The sequence below is a fragment of the Miniopterus natalensis genome, chromosome 19, assembly GCF_054644295.1.
Source record: "Miniopterus natalensis isolate mMinNat1 chromosome 19, mMinNat1.hap1, whole genome shotgun sequence".
In the NCBI taxonomy this organism is placed as follows: Eukaryota; Metazoa; Chordata; class Mammalia; order Chiroptera; family Miniopteridae; genus Miniopterus; species Miniopterus natalensis.
Window position 1 is genome coordinate 16,737,555 of NC_142099.1, and position 27,075 is coordinate 16,764,629.

The window sequence follows — 27,075 nt, forward strand, 5'->3', positions numbered from 1 at the left end:
CTGGTTGGAGCATTGTCCCATACACCAAAATGGGATGGGTTCACATCAATGTTTCTCTCTCTCTTTCTCTCCCCCCCCCCCCCCCGCTCTCTAAAATCAATTTTTAACAAATCTTTGTGTCTGGCCAGTGTTGCTCAGTGGCTGAGCATCGACCCATGAACCAGGAGGTCATGGTTCGATTCCCAGTCAGGGCACATGCCCCAGGTTTGGGGCTTGAGTGCAGGAGGCAGCCAATCGATGATTCTCTCTCATCATTGATGCTTCTATCTCTCTCTCCCTCTACCTTCCTCTCTCTGAAATCAATAAAAATATATTTTTAAAAAAAATCTTTGAACCCTAGCCATTTGAGTCAGTGCTTAGATCATTGGCCAGCAGACTGAAGGGTCCCAAGTTCAATGCCAGCCAATGGCACATACCTCGGTTGCAGGTTCAGTCCCTGGCCCCGGTCAATGCACAAGCAGGAGGCAACCAATCGATGTGTGTCTCTCACACCAATGTTTCTCTCTCTCTCTCTCTCTTGCTCCCTCCCTTCCACTCTCTCTGAAAAAGCAATGGAAAAAAATATCCTCAGGTGAGGATTTAAAAAATAAAATAAAAATCTTTTGGGGGGGGGGGAAAGCAGATCAATCACTCCCAAAAATGCCGCATGCTACCCCTTTGTAGTCAATTTCTGCCCTCATCCCCAGTCCCTGGCAACCAATGATCTGTAGTTTTGCCTTTGCTTGAAGGCAAATGAATGGAATTCTACAACATGCAGCCTTTGAGCCTGTGTTTCTTTCTCTTAGTGTAATATATTTGAAGGTCTTCCATGTTGTTCCTATCAGTACTCCGTTCCTTTTTTATTGCTGAGTAATATTCCATTGCCGTACCAAACTTCATAATTAACAAAATAATATACTGAACAAATTTAGACCCCTACACTCGACAGTTATATAATATACATTTTTGTAAAGCAAACACAGGACATTTTGGAAAATTGGTCACATACTAGGCCGCAAACCAAATCCCCAGAAATCACAAGAGTTGATATACAAAGCACATTCTCTCTGTGATGAGAAAAATAATAAAAAGTCATATTTGGAAATTTTTAAACGATTTCTAAATGATTAACGGGTCAAAGAAAACAGTATAATAAAACTTAGGTAGGACTGGGATGATAATGAAAGCACTAACAATAAAAACACGTGGAATTACACTCGAAGAGTAGTTACAGGAAAATTTAAAACCTTAAATGTACAAAATACAAAAATTAAGTAAGCTAAAAAACAACTACTATCTAACTCAAGATGTTAGGGGGAAAAAAACACAAAATAAAACCAAAGAAAGTAAAATGTTCTTTGAAAGGAAAATAAAATAGTCTGGCAAGCATGGTTAAGAAAAAGAGAGAAGGCACAGATAAAACAATCTCAGCAACAAAAGCTATATCTATAGGTGAGATGAAGTCTGCTATGAAATTAGAATCCAGGTCCTGCCATTTGTCAGCCTGGTTTGTAACCTCTGAACGGCAGTCTGTTTACATATAAAACAGAGATGATTTTTACTCAGTGCTGACTCACAGTGGTCACTCAGCAAATACTCATCCCTTTTCCCTCCCCTCCGCTCTGATTGCTGGTCTGCAGAATGAGGCAGGTAAAACAACTAAAAGTGCGCTATTTGTGAATTATTAACCTTCGTTATAGACAGTGATATTCTCTGTCACCATAATTTGTTTTAAAATGTGTTCCTACCTGCCAAAGCACATTCCTGAGGATATGAAAGTCCACGTCCAAGGCACCCATAAATACAATTAAAGGTGAAACGTAACAAAAAAGTGAGAAACTTGATGTTCTTAGAAGAGGGTAGACAACCTGGTGCATCTAAAACAACAAAAGTAAACAAATTCGTTTGCTGCCATTTTTGAAGTATTGGAAATTCGGTTGCTGGTACATCAATCAATATAAATTTTAGAATAATCCCATTTGCAATTTATGAGGGATTATCTACAAGGACAGTCCTGGGGGTCTTGGGGAGGTTTCTTGGTCTTGGGGAGGTCCAGATGAGTCACATGTATTCATTCGCCTGTTCGGCAGAGGATTGTGCGGGCCTTGGGCTTCATGAACATTGCTTATGTAAGCAATCAGTGTTTTCAAAAGTGGAAGCCCTACCATTGGTGATCTGAGATGATTTTAGGTGGTTCACAGATAAGTATTTTTATTTGACTCTTAGATATTTATGCTAATTTGCATTAAGAGGGGGAAAAACCTTGCACAGGTACTTGTGACTTTATAGACATTTACTTAGGATTTTAAAATCTTTCAGCGAATCGGGCAGAGAAAACAATATATAGATAACAGTACAAATTGTGTATACAGGAAACAAATCATGAAAGCTGTACATGGAAGAATGGAAAACACAGTAATGATTAACGTGCCATAAATATTCCCTCCTAAAAGGCTCTTGGCCCAATTAATAGTTAATCTTCACTACTTAACCTCCATGTGACTCAGTCTCATCTGTAAAATGGGAACAGAGTAACTACTTCCATTGGGTTGCTGTGAGGATGAATGAATTAACTCAAGAATTAATAACAAGTTAATAAATTTAATAAATACAAAGCACTTAAAAGGGAGCCTGGCACATAGTAAACACCTAGCTGATGTCATCTAGCAATAGTGGTGGTGTTTCAGAGAACAAACTCAAGGCTTCCACAATCCTAGACGGGTACAGGTATTGTCTCCATGTTTAAAACATAAAAGAATGAGTGGAGACAAACTGTTACTAATCATACTGCTATGCATCTGAAATCAAGAGTTAATAAATTCATAAATTAATGGAATTTTTCTTGTATGTATAGTATATATGGTATGTATCATATATATTTCTATTATACTATATTATATATGAAGTTGGCAGTTGGAAAAGAGTAACCATGCTTCCTCATGACAATAACTGCTGCTTTTTTAAAAATTTATTTCAGAGAGAGGAAGGGAGAGGGAAAGAGAGATAGAAATGTCAATGATAAGAGAATCATTGATCGGCTGCCTCCTGCATGCCCCATGCTGGGGAATGAGCTGAAACCCGGGCATGTCCCCTGACCAGGAATCAAACTGTCACCTACTGGACGCTTGACCACTGAACCACACTGGCCAGGCTAAGTGCTGCTTTTTATAACCAGAGTCTCCATAGGAGTTGAAGACAATAGCACAGATGAAGCCAGTTTATGTCCAGGGAAAGAAGCTGGGACAAGGTTTCAAAGGAAGACAATGAAGAACCCAAGAATGCAATCAAATTGTCCACACTTCCAAATTGGTGCTTTTCCTTAAGCATCTCTAATTTATGTCTCCTTTACTGTATCGTTTTTTACTTTCAAAACTTTACTACCAGATGACTATTTTTCAGGAACTGTTCACATAAAATAAAAATCCATTCAGGGATGGGTGGGAGTGGACCTTGTTTTAGGTCTTTGTTCTTTCATTCATTCTCTAACGGATGGTACAAACATTACCTGAATAAAATTGTAGGCCAGATATCCTACCAAAAATCCTGTTACAGAAAGAACTGTCAAGATAGTGACTTCAGAATTCTTTATAAAGGACTTCAGAATTCCTAAAGAAATAAATGTATGTGTTATTTAAACATCATGTGTAGTTTCAAAACAGTTTCATATCCCCACTCTCTCTAGTTAGTTAATTTTAAAGTTACTCTCAGTGTTATATAATTATGAATAAATAATTAACAGGGCAAAAAACGTCCTCTGAGTATCATTTCATCACAAACGCTGCTTCTTAAGTATAAGACACACATAATGAGGTATCTGTTACAGGTGAATTTGGAAAATACTGAAGTGCCAAAAACCTCCCATTTGCCCACCCAGAGTCACTTACCTATGGATCTGATGAGAAATTATAAAAAGCCAAACTCCATATCTACACAGTACATTTTATATTAATAATTACTCATCCTGAACTACAGCAACATAGATTCTATAGTCTTCCTAAAAGCCAGAAATACTTTTAACTGAGTTCTAACCACAGTGCAAACTACCTTCACCAGACAAGTAACAAAAAATACTTGTTAATTCTCTCTATGTGTATTCTGCCTTGAAACTCTCTGCTCTAAGATTCATTCCCTCCAGAAGTAATACATAGACTATAATCAAATTAATGTATGCCTCTGGCAAGACTCACTGGCATCCCAGATTCTGCATTTACTGACATTCAGCTATAAGTCAAGCCAAATCAGTAAATATTTATTGAAAACTTTTTATTTGTAAGGCCAGACAAAGAAATGTTCCTCAAACGATGTCTGCAATGCCCTTTACTGCTGGAGCATTTGTCTCTATGGAACCACCAAAGACCTAGAACCAGTGAAGTTCATGGTCACCAGCACTTCGTAGTACCCACAGGGACCAAGATCATTAGCGACTATTTGAAAGGGCCCTGAGAAAGCAATTTCACTTCCTGATACAGTAAGTAAAACTGAAGATTTTTATACATGTTTGCTTCCTTGTTTGTTTGTTTATAGTCTTCCTAGTTCCAGAAAGGATTTTAAAGCAGCTGACATTTTTTCTCAAATAAAAATGTTTAAAGGGGACTACAAACTTCTCTAATCACTAGCATTGAGTTGTGGAACCAAGCACCTGCGTTTCTGAATGTTATTTTATCTGCATGAATATTGTTCACCATACCTGCTGAATTCTTAACCACTGTTTAAGAGGCCCTGACTTGTGAAGCCTTTCCTAATTCCTCAATAGGGGTTGGGCTGAGTGGTTCATCTTCCCATAACAGAACAGACAAAACTGATGACTCCGGCCATGCGAACTGTGAATTGTACGTCTAGGTTCTATTTGCCCCAGTTGCCCTCCCCACGTCCCAACAATTTTGGTCAGGTGAGGCCTGGCTGGCAGATAGGCAGTGTATGGCTCTCCCTCCTCCATAGAGATGGTCGACCATGCATTTTAGTTACACTAACCACACTGCATTGTAATGATCTGTTTGCCCACTGTCCCCATGAGAGGACTCCTTGAAGTTAAGGGCTGTTGGCCAGTGTCACTGAGTAAAGGAACGTAGTGTAGATGCTACTTATACTTAAATGAAGCTGGACTGAGAACATTCCACTCACATCTTACGATTTCCTGGGACCCTTCTTCTGATGTAGTTGTGATCACTTTCTGCACTGACAAAGACTGAGAGGGCAGAGGAAAGATGAGATTTAAAAGCCACTACCTACCTCCAAACACAATGATGAAACATATGAACATTGGAAAATATCCATGAGTTAAAACGTAGTCAGCAGACCTTCCACAGAGGAAATCAGGTTTGCTATTACCTTGCATTCTCCCCAAGAGGGAAGAGTTCATTTTTGTGAGTGCTTTTTCAGTCCTTTCTTGAGGAATTCATAGGTGAGTTATTACTGATACTTTCACAACTACAGACCAACCTATAATAATATGCAAAAAGGAGAAAATGAGACTTGCCAAGTACCCACGTGCACACATTCTTTCCACTGGAGATTGTACCACACTCAGAGCTGAGCACACTTGTTGCCACAGGGCACTCGTTCACACCTCCTGTTGCAGCTTGTGCTCCAGGAACATTATTCAGGAAACAAAGGGCAGAGTTAGTGCTTCTTAGACCTACATGTACATCGGGGAGGGCTTGTTTGGATTTCTGCACTTCCCACTGTTTGATATGGCAATGTGTCTGTCTCCCCCCTGGACAGTGAGTTTCTCAATGGCTAGGGCCGAATATTAATTTTTCTTAAGGCTGCGCACACACTACATGGCACATAACAGGCTCTCCCTAAATATGCGATGAACTGAACTCTTTGAAGGGGCACTCTTCCTCCATGGATACAAATCATTCTGGAATTCCCTTCTACTACTGCAATCCCATGTCCCCTTTTCCTCTCTAGGACCCCCCCCAAAACCAAAATGGCAAATGGGAAACAAGGTCAAAGTTGAGCCGCACCAGCTGGGTGGGGGTGGTAAGGTCAGTGAATAATCTGAAAAGAAAGGAAAAAACTAAAATTGAGTTTGGACCATGCAAAATCCTTGAATCAGAAAAAGCCCCCTTTCCTGACCACAGGGCACAAGGCTTGGCACGTGAACAACAGGCGGGGTTTCAGCCTCCACGCCCCTCATGCTGGTGCCCTGGTGTGACGCGTGGCCTCTGTAGTGGTCCTGAGGAGGACTCGTCCTGCTTTATTTCGAGCTCACGCTTGGTTCTTTGTTTTGCACTGGTTTGGTCTACGAACCACAGTGATTCTGGCGGGAAGCAGAGGGCGGGCCAGAAATGAGATTCAAAGCGCTACGTCTTCAAATCACTTCACCTGTCTTCAGGTCCTTGTCATCTTTGCATCCTGCTCTCGTCACTCGTGTCACTAGAGCATCACTCTCAAGTCAAGTTCTCCAAACTACCAAGACGGGTGGTGGCTTCTTCCAAGGCCCAGCGGTTCCCAATTGAAACCCCGGGGAAGGCTGTGGGAAATCGCAAAGAACGAGGCTCGCTCAGTCCTGCGTCCGTTTGCCAGGGGCGGTGCTGCCAACTGATACCCTCTGAAAGGCATCTCCACGCCTCGTTCCTATTGGTTTCTTGCCAACTCCCTTTCATTCTGATTGGCTGCAAACATCACCCCCACCCCCAATCCAGAAGCAGCTAAGGGATCCAGTTCCACGGAAGCTCTCACTTCTCACTATTCAAGCTGTGTCCACACCAACAACTGTCTTAACTGATTTTTTTGCCCGACATGATAGCTGAAATGGTCATTGACCTTGTGGACAGAACCTCCTTCTAAATTTTTAGAAATATATAGTTTTTCTTTACTCATCCCTACCCCTCTTCAGCACTGCCTTGTCTCCCCTCTGACTTTTTCATTCACCCCTTTTCCATTTTCTCTTTTTCTACCACTCCTTCTATTTCAGTGGGAGTTTCTCACACATATTTTCCTCCTTGGCTCCTATTTTTCATTGGCTTTTGTCCCTTAGTTTGAAGAAACAATCTCACCTGCTCCTCATAGAAGAACAAATGCATACCAGATTCTGTGGTGCCTAACTTACATATTTTTGCCTCAACTCTAATCACGAAAATCAAATACAGTATAAATTTAAGCAAATGAACATTATTAATCAATGTGTAGTTTACTTTCAAGGAAGTTACTTTGTGACAATGAAATTCTACTCTCTCATTCCTACGCCACACTAATCAAACCCTCTTTCCTGGGACACCAAGGGTAACACCACAATGGTGAGATTACTAAATCTATCATCAACCTTCTCCATCACTACATATCAAGGAAACCCTGGCAAATGGAAGTTCCGATTCCCACTTGTGTCTGCCCCTGATTGTAATCACCACCATTGGTACCCACAACACCATTCCTCCAAGTATTTGCTTTACATTTTGTTGTCTAGTATGGTTCTTTTAAGCCAATCGACCCATCCTTACCACAAATCCCAAGGTCCATGTATTTTAAAAAGAGTCTTATTCACAGGCTGTCTCCTGAGAGACCCATTCCTTACTCTTCCCCAACATGCCATCACTTAACCCTCCTAGTTATCAAGTTCACTATTCTTTTCCCCATTTTTGCCTTCACCTTATCTATATTGCACGGCCTCAGATCATTTTGAATAATATCCTTTTAGGCTCTAATTCCTCTCCTATTACCATCTCCTTGGGCTCACTGGACTCACCTAGACCCTACAGGTAAGACTCATGCAGTTTTACATTTCAAAATCCAGATTCTCCATGGCATGCAGAAAAATTCTCATATCTCAAGAAAACTTGGACAAAATTCAGAGTTGGCTCTAGATTATATATAGTTCTGAGAGCTACAGATAGCACATAAATAACACAGAGATGATCAAATTTCTCTACATGATAATATTTTCCACAGAGTTTCAAAAAAGCAATAATCAATTTATATTTCACCATTTTGGGTAGAACCAAGTAGATTTCGGTAGCTTTGGGAGTTGAGGGCTGAGAAGGTGCCCAGTGTATTGGCCCCAACCCCATCTCCTGATAATAGACTATCCTATGAGACAGGTACAGAACACGGGTTGGTTAATCATAGTTTCTCTCCCTCTAACACTATGACTGATTCAGGGATGGGCATGAGCCTCAGGATCAATCAGGTAGTTCCTTAGCTTGATATGTATATACCACTATTGGAAGAGAGCTGTTCTCTTTCTGTTAGGTGTAGCTGTGATTATGGCTGCCTAGAGCAGCTAGAGGCCATCTTCCAGCTGCACTGAGAAAGCACACCTCCAGTCTGAAAGGCTCCACGAGGCCGCACCTTAGATATCTCTGAGGTCTCCACAAATGACCTCACAATTCCACCTGAGATTTTATCTTTTCTCAGAAGCTACTTCTTAGTTTGAGAATTTTTGCCATCTAGAAAGTCTAGGAATGAGAAACAATTTTATTTCCAAACGCACCAAGTACTGGCTTGATATTTCTTTGAAATTTTATATGAAAATGGAACTATTCTTTGCAGCTCATCTCTCTCTTCTCACATTTTAGAAGAAGCCAGGTGGCACCTAAACACTGTCTGGGAAAATCCTTATCAGGATCACTGAGTTCATTACTTAGACAACAGAGTGGCCAAACTTACCATCATCATATAACGCGGGCCCATTTTCTCCAGCTTCTAATAACATTTTCCTTTCTTTCCTATAAATTCCCACTAACAGCCTCCTAGAAGCCCTTAAAAGATTCTGCTAGCCTGGCCAGTGTGAATCAGTTGGTTGGGCAACATCCTGTGCACTGAAAGGTTGTCAGTCTGATTCCTGATCAGGGTACATGCCCAGGTTTCGGGCTCGATCCTTGACAGGGAGTATGCAGGAGGCAGCCAATCGATGTTGTTTCTCTCTCCCTCTCCTTTCCTCTCTCTCTAAAAACCTATTTTTAAAATCTTTGGGGGAAAAAAAAAAAAGATACTGCTAATAATCTACTCACAGCCCTGCAGGCCTATCACCCAGTCTTAAAAAGTCAATACCACATACTTTAGGGTTTGTTGTCAATTTCTCACTTCCAGGTTCCCAAATGTGCATGTTATACGTTGCATGTTACATATTTGCATGTAACAAACACAGACAAAACTTAGTAGCTTAAAACAACAACAATCATATTTTTAGCTGAAACCTACAGTTTTGCAGGGCTCAGCAGGGAAGGCTTGTCTCTGCTCCATACAGCATCAGCTTCAGTGGCTTGGCTGGAGGATCCACTTCCAAGAGGGCTCATTCACACGCTGGCAAGTTGGGGCTGGCTGCTGGCTGGAGCTCAGCCAGGGCTGTGGGCGGAGGCCTCCGTTCCTGTCCATATGGTCTACCCACAGGCTGGTTTCCAGGAGCAAGCATCTTAAGAGAGCTAAGCAGAAACTACATCGCCTTTTAGGATCTTTTACAAACTATGGAAACCACATAGTATTACTTCCGCTATAGTCCAGGCCTGCCCAGATTCAGGAGGAGAGAACAGAGACCCACCTCTCTGTGTGAGGAATATCCTGATCACACTGTAAGGAACAGGTGGGATGTGAGATGTGCCCATCGTGGAAAATACAATCTGTTACAGAGGAGATCAAACATTGGGTGGACTGTCAGCCCTTTACAATTTGGGGCATCGTGCTAACTTGAATAGCGGTCTGTCTGCTGTAGCTTAGCCTAGAGCAGTAGTTCTCTAAGGCTGGACCATAGGGCAATTGTGATTCATGACAAAATTTCCATCATACATAGCAAAATGAAAAAATATAAAAGTCTATAATAATATTTAATTCATTCAACTTAAAGGGTAGAGTCTTACCCTTACTGGGCTATGTCGTCCCTTCTTTTCTGGTGTTAAAATTTCTTTTATTAAATGATATAGTGGTACAGATAGTAGTTGTTTTCTTTTTACATCTTTCCAATCAATGAAATACAGAAGTCTAAGAAACCACTGTCTAAAAGTTATAACACTGAATTTAACCTTTGCTTGCCCACCTCTCAAATAATGCAATTTCATTTACTACTACACACTTTGAAACAGTAATTACTTGCCAGCCGGTGTGGCTCAGCAGTTCAATTCCCAGTCTGAGGTTGATTTTATACCGGGGTCTCCAGAAGTGCCTCCGTCTTACCTAGGATTCTCTGAAGTGAGATACAGGAGTCCTTCCTAACCAAGAAGACCACATGCCTGGAAAGTAATATCATATTCAAGATCAAGGCTCAGAAAATGCAGAATTAGAGTAGAAACAACAAACATGGCATCAATTATTTTCCCAAATAATTGCAGTGCCTAGAGGTAGGAGAATGGAGCAGACACAGAGCTCCTTCTCTGTGCTACTCCAAAAACATCCACTGGATCTCCTGAAGATAGGAGTGACAGTTACTGCCTTGTTTTTTGCTTAAAGGCAACTGAATTGCTAATACATAAAAAAGATCTCAAATCTTTAAAATTTGTGAGATAAATTTTAAAACAGTGCTACCTCAAAACCAGGCCAAGATGGCATTGCTGTATTGTTCACTGCTTTTTCTTCCCCTCTAGAACGAAAACTAGCTTCCAGGGTGGGACAAACAAGAGAAAGTCATTTAAAAAATCAAATAAATATGGATTTTAAAAAATATTTTCTTTCTGTGAAACTTTTCCAAACAGTCACAGAGTCGTAGATCAGAGGCTTTTAGATAAACTAGGAGGGGGAAAAAAATCACTAATATGAAACCAACAACGATATTTAAAACCTAGAAAATATGAAACAAAACAGAAGGGAAACGACATAGAGTCCAGTTATCATATCTGTATTACCAAATCTACAGAACAAAGGAAAACTAAATATAAAACTAAACAGATCTGTGTTTATTAATTTAGACAGAAAGAGGTTAAAGACAAATAAGAAGGTTTACTAAGAAACTATATCCCACCTTACAGGTAAATTTTTATTTGGACATAAAAAGTAATAGCTGTATGAGCTGAGGACCCTGATCCAAACTATTCTTAATACTTCCTTGCTCCAGAATGCCACCCCATAGCTTTCCTTTTGAGGGAGGGAGAACAAATTTTGCCTCTAGAAACAGCCACGATGTCTTTTTTTATAGAATTATTCGACTGAGTGGACATTTCCCACCTCGATTACACAGAAAATTATTAGATTCTCTAACTAGCTCTTAAAGCTTCCATGTGGCTTTTGTGAGTGATTCACACCCAACTGCTTTCTGAAAGGAGCAGGTGGAACTCACACGGGACTGCACTTGGGGGAGCAGGGTCAAGGTCAGCCTGGACCTGAGCACGCTGATCAGGGTAAAGCAAAACGGGTGATTCAATGTCATACTTAAGCATTTTTATAAAACCCCACATCTGTTTTCTCAGCTTTGATCGTCACAGATAGGTTTGCCTTTACAAATACTAGAAGGGAATGTGGCTGTTTATAAAATCTATGTTCAGTGAAGGTATGGTCGTGACTTCTTTTCTGGCCATGGCTTAGACTACAGATTTGGCACTTCTCACTTGACCTGAAAGGAAGCAGATTTTTAAAATTACATTTCATTAGCTTGCACTATAAAACAAAAATGAAGACAGTGTTAAAAATGTTATTAAATTTATTGGCAGTAACACTGGTTAATAAATTGTATGTTTCAAGTGTACAATTCTATAACACATCATCTGTACATTCATTGTGTTCACCACCCAAAGTCTAGTCTCCTGTCACCATATAGTTAATCCCTTCACCTCATCCTCCCCACCCCACCCCCGTAGCCGCCATCCTGTTGTCTGTGTCTTTGAGTTTTTGTTTGTTTGTCTGTCTCGTTTGCTCATCGGTTGCTTTCAGTTTTCTATCCCACATATGAGTGAAATGATATGGTTCTTGACTTTTTCCATCTGACTTATTTCATTTAGCATGATATTCTCAAGATCCATCCATGTCGTTGTAAATTGAAGCCGGCTTTTAAAACAATGGGCACGAAATAAAATCAGTATGTTCCAGCCAGAACCAGTCACAAATTAAACCTTGGTGTTGGCATGTCAATTCATGTTTTCTCCCCTCCGCACACACTTTTAAAAAATATTTAAAGCTGAGAGGTCACACCTCCCATACAATCAGTACTGTTGTTCCTAACTCCGCCTCTGAATAGAGTGTCTTTTTAATAAACTGCTTAATCTCTCCTATCTTCACTTTCCTCATTGAAAAATGAAGGGGACATTTCAGAGGATCCATCAGGAGCTAACACTTCCACAATAAGAAGGTGCAAGATACTGGGGTGCATGGAGGGGATATAGGGGACTTGGAGAAAGGCAATTCTTCTTCGGTTGTGAGGAAGGAAGGAGGAAAGGTTGTTGAGCCAGGCTAACAGTAGTGGTGGAGCAGGAGGAGAAGGTGAGAATCAGGCTGTGTAACCAATAATTCAAGTCTTAATCATCTCCCTCCCCCTGGTCTCCTCTAGCTCCAATCCATGTTACAAAGAAAGCCAGATTATTCTCCCCTACTTATTCCTTCCTCTCTCCTACCCCAAGGCCTTTAATGGCAACCCACTGCCCTGAAAATAAACCCAGACTTTCTAAGCTTAAACTCAGTACTTTTAATGAAATGATCATGTTAACTTTCTAACCTTATTTTCTGCTGTTCCTTAACACAGACTCGACTACAATCAGCCAGATGGATACTGAACACTTCCTCAGTTCCACATTTGAACTTCTCTGAACATACACAGCCCTTAGTCTATCTTTTCAAGAATGCATGCTTAATGACAAACTGGTGGTGGGCTCCTCAAAGCCAAGGATGATATAAAGTGTCTATCTCCTTTCAGGAGACCTAGGAGAGTGCTATGTGTTTACTCAACAGATGTTAGGTATGGATGGCAAGGGATAATCTACCATGCTACCTAGACTAGATTAAGTGTCTTAATCTTAAAAAAAACCACAGCACCCCTTTTCATAATCTTAAAAATCTTAGGCATCGCATATCCACATTCAAAGGAATAAAGATGAACCCCTACCTCACATCATATATAAACAATAACTCACAGTGGATGATAGAACTAAATGTAAGAGCTTAAAATACAAAACTCTTAAAAATAACACATAAAAGTAAATCTTGGTTACCCTGGACTGGGCAATATTTCTTAGAAATGACACTCAAAGCACCAGCAACAAAAGGAAAAATAGATAAATAGGACTTCACGAAACTTAGGGCCTTTTCTGCTTTAAAGGACACAATTAAGAAAATGAAAAGATAATCCACAGAATCAGAGAAAATATTTGCAAATTATATAACTGATAGGGACTTGTATCCAGAATACATAAAGAACTCTTACAGCTCAACAATAAAAAGACATCCAATTTAAAAATGGGCAAGGGATTCAAATAGACATTTCTCCAAAGAAAATATACAAATGGCCAGTAAGCACATGAAAAGATGCTTAACACCATTAGTAAATAAGGAAATGCAAATCAAAACCATATTAAGATACCACTTCACACCCAGTAGGATGGCTAAAAAACTTTTTAAAGACAATAACAAATGTTGATAATGATTTGGAGAACCCTCAATTTTTACAGCTTGCGGGAATGGAAAATTGGAAACAGTTTGGCAATTCCTCAAAAGGCTAGACTCGGAAGTACAATATGATTCAGCAATTCCACTCCCAAGTATATACCCATGAGAAATAAAAACGTGGTCACACAAAAATTTGTTCACAAAAGTTCATAGTAGCATTACTTATAATAGTCAAAAGAGTGGAAACTCAAATGTCCATCTACTCATGAATCAATAAATTTGAATCCATACAATGGAATATTATTCATCCATAAAAACAATACTGACACATGTTACAACATGTGGATGAAACTTGTAAACATTATGGTAATTAGAAGAAGCCAGGCACAAGGGTGATGATTCTATTTATGAAATGTCCAGAACAGGCAAGTCCACAGAGATAGAAAGTAGACTGACTAGTGGTTGCCAGGGGCTTGGAGGGAGGAATGAGAAGTGACTGCTAATGGATATGGGTTCTTTTTAGGGTGGTAAAATGTTCTAAAATTAGATAGTGGTGATTATACAACTGTAAGTGTATTGAAAACCACTATATTGTACATCTTTAAATGGTGAATTTTATGGTATGAGAATTATATCTCAATAAAACTGATATTTTTAAAAATCGTAGGCACACCTGCCACCAAGATCTGACAGTGTACCTCCCCCATTCACAAGACCATATTAGCACAATAGGTTTTTCAAAATATAGAGTTGCAATGCTGAAAGTGCTTTTTCAAATCCTGCCACTCTATCTCCTAGGAGGACATGTGTTCCTAGTTAAAAATCAGTGGTCAAAATCAAAGGCATAGTAAATTATATAACGTTAAATGATTAATGAAGGTAATAACATTAAGATTACTATTAGACATTCTCTAGAGAAATAATTCAGTTATTATTTTAAGCTCTTAATATTAAAACTATTAATAAAACTAGGGAGTTATATCACAGGTCAGTCCTTGTAACTACTTAATGAAGACTGAAAACCAGAGTATCTCAGAAATAACAACATTGAACCTGATATTCATCTTTTCTGACATTCGAACCACTTTTTATCCAAAACTTACGTGGTGTAGCCATTTTTATGAGGATGGGAGTCACCATATCTTCCAATTGTTGTTTCTGCTCAAAAAGCTCTTTAATAGAAGCTTCCAAATGGGTTTCCAACCACTCATTTTTCATACGGCATGCAATGAGGATGTTATTCTAGAGACGGACACAGAAAATTTACCTTCCATTTATTTACTGAAAAACAAAACTCTGTAGTATCCTTAAGCCAGCACTGTCCAACAGAACTTTCTGCAATAATCTGTATCTGCATCACCTGATACAGCCACCATTAGACTACATATATGGCCACTGAGTACTAAAAAAGTGGACTGCTTCATAACTCTAGACTGTGAGTTTAATTTTACCTATGTTTTGCTGGTCTCAGAAGAGATCTTGTAAAGTGCTTTACAAACCACAAGTGAAATGTATAACTTCTCATGTTCCCAGACTTGGTGACCTCTAGGCTTTAGCAAAACCTAATTCTTTTCATCAGAAAGTCACAAGAAACTTCACAGAACATCCTGCAGAGAAATGCAGGAAATAATTTAAAACTAAAACATATTCCTGATACCTTGCATATATCTTTTGTGTGTGTGTACATCCAAAGCAATACACTGTCTGCATGCAGTACTCAGTATATAGTAAATATGGCAAGCTGGCTTTAAATGAGCTATCTTTATACCTGTGCATCTTTTTACCATTATGTGATATAGGATAGATTAAAAATATGTAATGTATATACACACACACACTAAAATATATGATGTGTATCTAAGTTTTAAAGCAAAATAATGATTAGTGGACCTCTCTAATCAAGAGAAGACCCAGACAGAAGGCCTCCAGTACTACTGACCCTACTTCTGTGCCCCTCCCCAATTCCATCCCCTTGCCCACTTCCAAGAAGTAATGACACTCTGTGTTTATACTTTTACTTCCCTTTTAAAAATAGTTTTATCCCATATGTAGGCAAACCTAAACAATATAGTTTGATTTTGCTTGCTTTTGAGCTTTATAAAAATCTATGTAGTCTTTGGCGAATTTTTTTCACTCAACACTACATTCCTGAGATTCATTCATGTTGCTGGGTGAGATACTTAGTACATCTATGTCACTCCTTAATATTACTTCATAAATTTTTATTAATCTATCTCTTATCAGTAGTTTATTAAGAAAGGAAAGAGGGAGAGGAGGGAAGGAAAATGCGAGAAGAAAGCAGTAAGGACCACCATCTACCTTTAGAGCATTAGTGTAGAAATTAAAGGTGTAAGAAAAAAATTTTAAAAGACTTCAGAACAAGCAATGATCACAATGTAGTACCTTATCTTCTTTTGAGAGTCTCCCTGGTCCCTTTTCTGAGTCTGTAACGGTTGCCGAGACCTTCATAATATATTTTTTCAGAGCCAGTCTTGCAGCTGAAAGATGACAGCAAGGTGTACAATAAATAAGGCAAAGACCAAAAAACATGCTCAACTGTCTGTAAGGTACCATTACATATCCAGAGCTTTAAAGACACTGTGTGGAAGCGATTTTTTCTGTGTTTGCTTTCACTGAATTTCAAGAAATACAGCTCAACCAGCACAGCACCTTGGGCCCTCTGGCCTTCCAAAAATTCACAGCTATCCCATATGCAAAATACATTTACCCCATCTCAGCATCCAAAAGTCTCAACCCATTACACCACCCGGTCACGTCCTGATGTTCATGGAAGATATCATCAGCTCAGAAGTCTCAGATCTCATCATCTAAATCATCGAGACAAGGTCTGGGTGAGACTTCAGTCTGAACCTTCCACCCTGGGGTAGAATTCCTCTCCATCTGTAGACCTGTGAAACTGGAAACTAAACTCTCACTCCCAAAATACAGTGGTGGGACAGGCACAGAGTAACAGTTGTAGACACCTCCATTCAAGAAGGGCGAAAATGGAAGGAAAAAAGGAGTCACCCATCCCAAGCAATTTCAAAATCGTGTGCAGCAAACTAGTAGGTGTCAAGGCCTGGGGCTAAGCCTCTGCGGGGCAAGGCTCCCTCCTCTGGGGCTGCCGCTCCAGTGAGTCACCTTTCCCTCTTCAAGAAACGTGCCAAGTTTTTGCAGCTGAACAGTTTCACGGGTCATTTCCTGCCTGTAGAGTTTGGGAAGCCTGGCCAGGCTTTTTTCATTTTGTTCTCTCTCCGTCCCTTTGTCCAAACCGGCAGCGTTTCTCCCAGTATAACACCCTCAAAGACCTTGAGTCTCCCCAGCTGCCGCTGAGACTCATTCCAGTAGACAAGAGGCTCCCCCCTGCGTGCTCTTGGACAGTCTCATTTCCATCCTGACTTCTGCAGAGGCGGCTGGGGGACCCATGAGCAGCATGCCAGTCTCTTCAGCACCAGCCAACACTGCAGAGCCATGCCCTTGGTGTTCTCTCAGCAGCACATTTTCCTCACAGGGAATCTTGTTTTTGCAGTTTTGCCCTCCAGATAGGCTGAGACGTTCCCAAAACATCAACTCCTGTTCCCCTTTTGCATAACAATTTATCTTACTCCTCTCACAATTTCCTAGAAGCAACAGAAAGAAGTCAAGTCATGTCTTCAACATTTGGCTTGGAAATCTCTTCAGCTAAATGTCCAAGTTCGTCACTCCTAATTCAGCTAAGCTTTCTGCCACTACGGAACAAGATCGCCTTTCCTCCAGTCTCCTCATTTCCTTCTGAGCCCTCGCTGGTAGCATCTTTAATGTGCATATTTCTACCAACAGTCTACTCAAGGCTTTTTCCACCATGCCCTTCAGAATTCTTCCATCTACCCACTATCCAATGTCAAAACTACTCTTCCACTTTTTTAGGCATCTGTTACAGCTGCACCTCACTTCCAGGTACCAAAATCTGTATTAGTTTCCTATGGCAACTGTAACAAATTTCCACCAACTTGATGGCTTCATACAACTCTAATTTATTCTTTCACAGTTCTGGAGGCCAGAATCAGTTTCCCTGGACTGAAGACAAGGCTGATTCCTTCCAGGGGCTCTAAGGGAAAAATCAGTTCCTTTTCACCTTCCAGTGACTGTCTGTATTCCTCAGCAGTGGCCCCTCCCATACCTTCAAAGTGTATCATCCCAATTTCTGCTTGCAGCTCCACACCCCCTTCTCTTCTGTATCAAATACCCCTCTTCTTCTCTCTTATAAGGACACTTGTGATTATATTTAGGGCCCAACTGGATACTCTCCCAATGTTAAGATCCTTAACTTATCATATCTGCAAAGTTCCTTCTGCAAAATTCCTTTTCACCTGTAACATTAGGGCCTGGGTATCTTTGGGGGCTGTTATCCAGCCTACCACAATCAGTACACACAATCTTGTATAATTCCAAGTAGGAATTTTTGAGAGACTTAATGTCACTCTAAAGCTCAATTGGGTCATCTATAGCACCTAACGATCTCTCTAAGCTTTGTATGCCTATCTGTAAAGTAAATGTACTTAAAAGTACCTTCCAGAGTCAATTCAGACCTACCTGTGGAATAGTATTAATGTATATGGACCGGCTAACTGGCTCTCTTGCTTCCAGCCCTTCATAGCTTCAACCCCATCATTTATGTTGCAAGTAGAATTAATTACCTAAACTGGAATCCAAGGTTTAGGTTTTGACTCCACTAGTTGGGAGACCTGGAGTCAGTGGTGCTCCCGCAATTTCAATATAGGATGGAGTTTAGGGAAGGGATTAGTTGAAAGAGGGAACTAAGAAACTTATCATGAACCTGAATTTGTATAATAAGCGGGCTGATTTTATCGAGAGCACATTTATTTCGGGTGGATTGGTAGAGAAGGCAGCTTATTGCAAGCATCCTTCTGATGCCACCATGCCCACCTTAGTCCATTCAGGCTGCCACAGCAAAACACCACAGATTGGTAGCTTATAAGCAACAGAACTTTACTGTTCACAGTTCTGGCAGGTGGATAGCCCAAGATCAAGGCAGCAAAATGGTTGCAGTCTGGTGAGAGCCCTCTTCCATCAGAGCCAGGGCCTTCTTACTGTGTCCTCACAAGGTGAAAGGGGCTAGGGAGCTCTGTGAGGACTCTCTTAAAAGAATGCTAACCCCATTCATGAAGGGTCCACCCACATGCCCTAATTACCTCCCAAAGATTCCACCTCCTGATACCACCATTCGGGCATTAGGATTTCAACATGCAAAATTCCAGGGACTCAAACATTCAGACCACAGCAATTCCTTAACCCCTCTAACCTCGGTTTCCTCAACCATAAGATGTAAATATAGTTCAGTCCCCGTGGGGTCGTCGAAAGGATTAAACAAAATGCAGTATACTGCCTGCGAATGCCCTGGCACAGTGCCTGGGACACAGTAAAGCACTCAGTAAGTTTACCACGCCATGCCTCTCCTCAAAACTCTATAAACGACTCCCTATTGGCTGCTGAAGAAAATACAGGGCCCTCCAGGGTCTATCTAGCCACAAGCTATCTTTCCAGCTTTATTCCTTCTAATATTCATCCAGAGAGTCTATCCATTATTTACTTCCTGTTCCCTCTGTCCCCAGATGGCAACACGACTCGCTCCTTCAGTTCCTCAGGTCCCTGCTCAAGCATCACCTTATCAGAGAGGCCTTTTCTGATTGCCCTCTATAAAGTCATACACACACACACACACACACACACACACACTCACACTCACACACACACACACTCCTTCACTTGCTGGTCACTCCATAACCCCTTTGCCACTCCACTTTCTTTTTCTCCGTAACACTCCAAAGATATATAGATTTAAATACGTTTTCTACGTCTCCCCGCTAGAAAGGGAACTTTGTGAAAATAGGATTTTGTTGTGTGCCTACTTGTGTATGATTTCTGAGTTCCTAGAACAGCATTTAGCACATGGGAGATAATAAATATTTGTTGTGTGAGTGTTTACACAGAAGTTCTTTGCTTCTGTTCTTTATGTCCCCTCAACCTAAGATGCCCTGTTCAGCCACCAAAACCCAGCTCCTCTTCAAAGCCAATGTAAGTGCACCTCCTAATCCCCCAAGTGAAACTCATGCTCTAGCAACTGTTATGGGATTATTATTTGATTTAGCTCACATTTTAGTCCACGGTACCTTGGAATTTTTATTATCTTGTGTTCTGCTTCTAACTCTAGGTTGTGAGCTCCTTAAAGGCAGGGTCTCTGTCTCATCTTCTTACAATACAACATGCCCCCTCACCACCTCATCTCTTCACAAGCTGTGCCAAATTCCCCACCACTTACCCACTACCTAATAGCACCACAGGGCCACCAAAGGGGCATAGGTTAAAAGGGGAAGGCACTTTTTTTGCTTAACTGTTTGAAAGGAAGGATATTTCAGACTGAAAAAGCAGAAGCAGATTGTAGGTTGAGTGAAATGGCATAGCTACAGATTATTTTTAAAGTGGATGTAAAACAGCCACACTTGAGAAGGGTTGGAAGGGACCTAGGTAAGTTGTTTCCATGAAATTCCATTAAGATGATTATAGCTTGAATTTACTAGCTAGCAAGATATTAGCAAAGCCTTCATTTTTCATAAAATTGAAGTAGCTCAAATAATTCTGGTAAAAAAGCAAGAAAAAGTATCCCAAGGTGACTGGCTCAGTGACACCTTTCAGCTACAATGTGATGTCACTGACTCTGTCCATGAATCACTATGACTGATGATGTCACAATGATCAGCAGTGTATATTTTGCCTAGTGGGAAGACTATCTTCAGTGGGTTTACTGGAACACATATCACCTAGTACTCAGGACATTCCTGCTCTGTCTCTGACTAGAGTTTTGGCTATAGTTTTGTTTTGGGGGTTTTTGTCCTGATTGAGAAAGATGTCCACTCAAGCACTACCCCCAATTTTTCTTCTGTTGTTCATCTGCTTATTAAAGGAAAGTTCCTGCATTTGTGATGGAACTACCTGGACCAAGGTTGGATGGGAGATATTTCCTGAAGAAATTCCTTATCTGAAAGTCAAGCCTTCTCCACCTCAATGTCTACCTTACCCTATGAACAAACTATGCTGCCATTTTGTTAATATGGATATATTTTCGAGTTTTTTACTTCTCGTGTATATTTTAGGACAAGCTGTCTTTTTAATTCTGCTTGCTTTATCTGTGCATTACCTGTGGGTGAAGTGGAAGAAACACAAGAAAAGAGTAAGTCAGTGATGCAAATAGTAATAGTTATAGGATATCAGAGTTTAAAACACAAGATTACCAGCTTCTTTGCAGGAAAGTACCATGTCTTTTTCCCCTTTGCAAACTCCCCTAGTCCGCACCATTCACCCTCAACATCTAGCACAGTTCTGGCACGTAGTATGTGCTCAACAAATGAGTATTAAATTAAAATGTCCTTAAAATAACCTAGTCCAATCCCTCCCTTTCAAGTTACAAAATGCATCAAGAAAGTAGTGAGTGCCCTAGCTGGTCTGGCTCAGTGGTTAGAGCGCTGGCCCTCGGGCTGCAGGGTCCCAGGTTCAGTTCTGGCTGGGGGCATGTACCTCCGCTGCAAGCTCGATCCTCAGTCCTGGTCGGGGCTCGTGCAAGAGGCAACCAATTGATGTGTCTCTCTCACATCGATATTTCTCTCTCTTCCACTCTCTCTGAAAAAGCAATGGAAAAAATAACCTCGGGTGAGGATTGCAAAAAAAAAAAAAAGTAAGTAGTGAGCTACAATGAGTAGAATGTACAGGAAATGAAGTTATCCGTCTGGGCCGAGAGGTAAGTCATTAGATCTTTTCCAGCTGTCTCACCCATAAAATGAAGGATATGGAACAAGATATCTGGTAGATTCCTTCCAGATCTATCTAAGAGGGTTAAGTATATAGAAGTTGACATGTATTTTTTAAATGGACTGTAAACTAATGTCTAATGTTTTGATAATTTTCTGGGAAATTAAAGAGAAAATTTCCCACTTTGCCAATGACACCATATTTTGAGGAAATCTTAAAAGCTCATTGACTTTTACAGTAATCAGATTGTTTTAAAATGACTATGATTTTATTGCATTATTCCTTGAGGCTGTTTAGTAAAGGGAATTATTTTGCTAATGTTCAAATAATTTCTCCCAGCAGAATGCTCCGACCATAAAAAGCACTTTTTAAATATTTGTTGATGGCGATAATGATTACTATCATCTTTCACGGGGGCATATGCAAAAGAGCATTCTTCTGTATAAATAAGTAATGTGTGGTGTTTAAGTATAGCTATCCAGAAAATTTAATTTGAACTACAGTAAGAAAAAAACACCTATAATTTCATTTGCTTTTCCCCTTCTAGCTGAAGAAACAAGCCTCTTTAGATACAGTTGATAATGAACTAGAAAGCCAGTCCATCAATGACATAGACCAACTACTCTACAAACTGTTGGCCACGACATCAATGATGACTGAGTACCTGAACCAGAGGACCCACCGTCCTACATCTAAGAAACACAAGCACGGAAAAGTAAGGAGCAAGAGCAGAGGAGGAGCCCGAGGACATCATAAACACGAGTGTAGTTCAGTCCAATATGGAGACCACACAAGAAGTCTATTGAGATAACTCATATAAGGTTCAAAATTGTTCTCTGTGAGCCTTTCTAATTTCTTTGCCACATTCTTTACTGAAGTCCAGGTTGAAAAGTTATTTCTATTCAGCTAAAAAGACATCTGCACTTGCTAAAGTACTGGGGGAAAGGCTGTTCACTGTCACTACTTCAGATGTAAGTATTTCGTTCTTTTTAATGTATTACATTACTGATCATTAACCTATCCGTAGAGGAGAATTTTTAGTGTTTTAATAAATCTCTGATTTATTTGTGACTTTTCTTACTTTCCTGAGCAAATCAAGAAGACTTAATTTCCCTTCTCAGATGCCCTTTGCTAGAATAGTATGGAAGTATTAAGGAATAGATTAATTTTTCAAATATAACTTTTCCCATTTTTAGTATAATAAATGATGAATTGAATATCAATTTTTTTTAATTTCTGAGTTTTGTTGCTCAGCCACCTCAATTTTTAAATGGCTACCATATCTTCCAACAAATACTAGGAGACTGATCTGAGACTAGGAAGAAAGTTTGATTAAAAATATGAAAAATCCCAGAAATACATGCCAGATCTAAGGCTGGGAGGAGGAGAGGCTAAAGAAAAATTAGGAGACATCTGTAATACCGTCAACAATTTTTAAAAAACTCCTTGAAACAAAAATAGAAAGCTCTACAGTGTTTACAAGTAATAGAAAACAATAGCACCCGTCTTAGGTTATTGTGGATTATTAAAAGTTTATTTACGGTTCCATATTCCAGATTCTCCTCCTCCCTTCCATGCTTCCTTAGCACAACCCTACCCACATTTCTACAGATGTTTGCTCCATCCCTCCGGAGTTCTGAACTGTCAACTAATTCCCGCTCAGAGAATGCTGATATATTTTTCTTTTAATGGAGCACTCTTGAACACTTAAAAAGTGTCCAAATCTCAAAAACTCAAAGAAATTTATCTCTAACAGTGGAATTTTCATCAGAATGGAGAACTCTTTGGGGTAGGGAGTCCTCAACCCCTTAAAACTCGCCAGATGCCTCCTACTCTAACCACTGGAACAAGGAAGGAAAGTGGTTTGTACGCTTGGAAGTCTGAATTAAACAAATGTGCAATTTTATGTTGAGTAGTTTGTTTCTGATACTCCAGAGCTACATTCACTTGAAGCTCCAATCCTTACAATTCCATCACTGATTTGGAAATAGAATACCAGTATATAGCACTAGCATCTTCTTTTATCTTCATCACTAGGAAATATTGGATATAATTTCCCCAAGAATGTAAGGACCCAAACTAGAACAGATAGCTATTAGGGAAAGGAAAACAATAAAACTCCATACCCATAAGCCCCAAACTGTTTCTTTTCAGCAAAGTAACAGGAAAATTTGTCCCTGGATTGTGTTTCTTAAGTACTATGGGTCATTCTTCAAAAGTGGGTTGGGTTGTTGTTGTTTTTTGTCCAAGGTGACATAGGTTTCAAGTAGAGAAACCTGTATGTATACTCAAGCAATCTGAGGCAAGAGCCCATGTACTTAACGCTTTTATTATTCTGCAGCTTACCTATGCAAACTAGGACTTGCCGTTCCAGTAAGGCAATCTTGTCACTGTCCCTCAACATGCCACTTTCACTCCCAGCTCTAAGAGTTAGCTCACACCCTTTTCCTTCAATTTATTTTCAGATCCCACCCATTCTTCAAGGCCCAGCTCAACTCCAACATGCTCTGACTTCATGGCCTCCATCCATTTCATAGCATGTATGACCTGCTCTGCTGATTTTAACCCTTCATCATAGTCTTTCTGATATTGTTACTTAACGGTAGGACATGCCTATAGTTTACCATCCCCCACCTAATAAATGTCCAGAGGGCAGGAACAACCAATTGTACCTACAACAATGCTCAGTGAGCATTTAATAAATGCTTGCTAAAAGCACGAATGCAAATTACTACATAAAACGAATGCCATGAACTTCACATTGACTAATTTTTCAGCCACTGTTTGTACACATGCAAATCTCTAAGCAGTATTTTCCAAGACTGTGGAAATGACATATGCAAAATACTAGTAAAACTCAAAGCAGCACGTGGGGTTTTTTACCTCTGATGGAAGCATAACATACAGACAGAAAAGCCCACAGGTGAGTCAGTCAGCTTGCTGACCCATTGTGGGCGCCCTTACCTGCCCAGTCCAGGAATTCAATGCACTCGGTCTGGGCATACCGAGCGGCCACATCGCGAGCTCTCTCTTGCCGGAAGTTCAGAGCTTCTATATCAACATCCAGTTCCACCAGCACTTTCAAAGTTTCCAGCCGACCCCAGGCTGCAGCACAGTGTAAGAGCGTATAACCTGGCAAACGGCATGAAGACGGTCAGGTCCCCCGGACTGCACTCTTCAAGGTTCGTCACTGCAATGATACTATTGAGCATTTACTGTTTACCAACTTACTATGTGCCAAGGACGATGAGAGATTTCTAATTATCTTACTGGATTGTTACACCTTATGAGGAAAATACAATTATTAGCCCCATTTTGCAGATGAAGGCCCAAAAGGTAACTTGCCCAAGCCAGACAGCAAATAGCGGAGCCTGTTTTCTTAACTACTATGCTATACCATATAAACATATATACACACGTACGTTCTTATACACGTGTACGTACATTATATATGCAAAATACAAAGCAGGCGCATCCTGTTTATGCACCTTTAGGTAGTCATAAGTAACACCGAGAGAGAAAAGACAAAATACCTCTGGCAGTGTTGTCGTTCAGATTCACGCCGTATTTTGCCAAAGCTCTAATGACATCACTCTGCCCAGCCATGCAAGCCGCGTACAGCAAATTTCTCCCCACGATGTCTTCTTCCAACAGGAGCCGCATGGCCTGGTTGTAATGAGGGTTGTCCGGGTCCTCGAACATCGCCTGTAAGCCTTCGACGTCCCCCGTGAGGGCAGGCTGCAGGAGGGGGTTAAGAGGGCCTGTTGCCCCCTTCTGCTCCTCTTCCTCCTCTTCCTCCTCCTCCTCTTCCTCCTCCTCCTCTTCCTCTCCCTCCTCCTCCTCCTCCTCTTCAACTTCTTCTTCTTGATGTGAGAAAAGTTCTGATTTTTCTGAACCCTCTGAGTCCGGGGGTCCTTCTGGCTCCATGAACTCCAAAAATACCTGAGACAAAAAAAGAGAATAATAGGAATCTACTCAAACGAATCGGTATTTATTTATGTAGTAGGTCTGGCCTATTAGCAGGCAGATGGGTTCTCCTATCTGCTTCTGCGTTCACTGTGATGACACGTGACGTTGTGATATCACATCAGGTGGCCTCTGGGAAACCACTGTAACATGCGAGACAGTTAGGGCAAAGGCACTCTTCGTCTAAGAGTATGAAGAAAGTTTGACTGGTAGAGTCCATGAAAATGTGTTAGGGATCCCCAGGGACTCCCTCAGACCACACTTGGAGAGCTACAGGACACCATCTCAAGAAGAGAATCAGAGGAGAAGTTACCTGAGAACCTAAATATTTGTGTATAAGAGAAACTAAGCATTGGATAAACTTTAAAGCTGATTGAACATTTCCATTATTTTTTCCTAACAATCAATAATCAAGTGCTCGTGGAAGAAATGAGATCTGTCATAGACAAAAATAAATGACATTTTCTTTGTCCATAACTGTAACATCAATCAGAATTACAAAGCCACCACCAAAAGTTCACAGAGAATATGAGTGAGGGGCACGGGAGGACTGGGCTATGAAGGCAGCCGGGCCTACGTGAGTCAGAGGGCCCATGCTTTAGTTCTGATTCTGATATTTATTAATCGGGCGACTTTGCTGAATTCACTCTCCTCACTTGCGAAATGAGACTAGCACCTGCTCTGCCTTACTGAGCTAGTGTGGGAAAACAGCCTATCAACTTTTCCTTTGAACTATAAAGTGTGAATTCTTTTTTTTAGTCTTGTATTATTATTTAGTATTGTATTTCCATACGGACAACTGTAAACCTACTTTCAAAGTGTGAATTCTTTTGAGGCTGCTAAGGCACTAACAATAGAAAATCACATAGGTCATGGTCCCTGCCCCTTGGCCTTTAGAGGCTAGTGGGAAGGACACAGTAAGTCCGCAAAGAGGAGAGCTACGGGATGTGATGGAGAAACGCAAAGGGCGCTCGGAGGGAGGAGAATGGACGTCTAAAGCAGGCTCCGAGTTGGGGGGTCTGGGGAAGACTCTCCAGGAGAGGAGACACTTCGGTGTTGAAGAGGAGTCTTAAAAGGAGGCGGAAAGGACAACCCGGCGCCGGGAGAAGCCTAAACAAAGGGCAAGAAGGCAGTCGCGGCAGCACGAGGTTGCAGGCGAGGAACGGATCTTCACGGCCTTTGAAGCCAATTGCATTTTTAAAAATGTAGTCCCTGGAGGATCTTAAGTCTCAGCTCTGGGAGAAGGTCCCCAAGGGCGGCTCTGGGTCCCCAGAGTTAAAGGGAAGACCTGAGAAGAGGGCACAGAGTGTGGCAGCCCGGCCGCATGACCCAAAAGGTCCCGAGGAGGGGGCACCAGAGTTCGCCTCTCGCCCTGAACCCCGCAGGGACCTCCCGGGCTCCCCGAGGCTGCTGCCGAGGCGAGACTTGCTACGCGGAACTCCGGGAAGAGACGAACCCCCTCCCAGTCAACCCCCCGCCCGAGCGGCGCGGCTGGGAGGTTCCCCTTCCCCCTCCCGCCCGCCGGGGCCCCCGGGTCGGGGCCCCGCACTCACAGCTCCCGGGACCCGGCGCTTCCGCCGTTACCATGGCGACGACGCACTCGGAGCGCGCGAGCCCCGCCCCGAGAGCCGCGCTGAGCTTTGCGCGCGCAGCTCCAAATCGCTGGGTGCAAGGATGAGCGGGAAGGCGGAGAGGAGTGATTAAAATCTTCGTGATTACCGTCTCTGTGGGTCGGAAGGTGGTGTGCGGGTTTTTTATTTTGTAAGTTTTCTGTAATAAAGTGTATATTTATTTTACAGTTTAAAAATAAGGTATGCACATTGGTAGCTTGTCTTTGGCCTTTAAATGGAGGCATTTTCCAGAAAT

The 27,075-nt window shown here is 41.1% G+C and overlaps 3 protein-coding genes across 3 annotated transcripts in view; 1 reads left to right on the plus strand and 2 right to left on the minus strand.

Moving 5' to 3' along the window:
• Positions 1-11,270, minus strand: part of SLC9C2 (solute carrier family 9 member C2 (putative)) — a 51,734-nt gene extending 40,464 nt beyond the window's left edge. The window contains exons 1-5 of the mRNA XM_016221547.2: positions 9,124-11,270; positions 6,310-6,457; positions 5,209-5,418; positions 3,485-3,585; positions 1,728-1,856 (exon numbers count right to left, since the gene is read on the minus strand). Of these exons, the coding sequence (XP_016077033.2) occupies positions 1,728-1,856; positions 3,485-3,585; positions 5,209-5,338 (360 nt within the window). The 5' untranslated portion in view covers positions 5,339-5,418; positions 6,310-6,457; positions 9,124-11,270. The remainder of the gene's footprint in view (positions 1-1,727; positions 1,857-3,484; positions 3,586-5,208; positions 5,419-6,309; positions 6,458-9,123) is intronic.
• Positions 11,271-11,337: 67 nt separating this feature from the next.
• Positions 11,338-26,651, minus strand: ANKRD45 (ankyrin repeat domain 45). Its single transcript, XM_016221546.2, has 5 exons — positions 24,777-26,651; positions 24,208-24,375; positions 15,844-15,938; positions 14,544-14,682; positions 11,338-11,458 (listed from the first exon to the last, which is right to left on the minus strand). Exons 1-5 carry the CDS (start codon positions 25,168-25,170, stop codon positions 11,427-11,429), a joined length of 828 nt encoding a protein of 275 aa, XP_016077032.2. The 5' UTR covers positions 25,171-26,651; the 3' UTR covers positions 11,338-11,426.
• On the plus strand, positions 20,345-22,054 carry TEX50 (testis expressed 50). Its single transcript, XM_016221548.2, has 2 exons — positions 20,345-20,668; positions 21,791-22,054. The coding sequence occupies exons 1-2, from the start codon at positions 20,345-20,347 to the stop codon at positions 22,052-22,054; spliced, it is 588 nt and encodes a 195-aa protein (XP_016077034.2).
• Positions 26,652-27,075: the final 424 nt, after the last annotated feature.

Excerpts from the sequence above, each read along its gene's own strand:
- TEX50 (XM_016221548.2), top strand. The coding sequence starts at position 20,345 with ATGTCCACTCAAGCACTACCCCCAATTTTTCTTCTGTTGTTCATCTGC. Across the intron at positions 20,669-21,790 it reads GGAAGAAACACAAGAAAAGA|CTGAAGAAACAAGCCTCTTT; the intron begins GTAAGTCAGTGA and ends TTCCCCTTCTAG.
- ANKRD45 (XM_016221546.2), bottom strand. The coding sequence starts at position 25,170 with ATGGAGCCAGAAGGACCCCCGGACTCAGAGGGTTCAGAAAAATCAGAA. Across the intron at positions 24,376-24,776 it reads GAACGACAACACTGCCAGAG|GTTATACGCTCTTACACTGT; the intron begins GTATTTTGTCTT and ends GCCGTTTGCCAG. Across the intron at positions 15,939-24,207 it reads TGAATTCCTGGACTGGGCAG|CTGCAAGACTGGCTCTGAAA; the intron begins GTAAGGGCGCCC and ends GTCATCTTTCAG.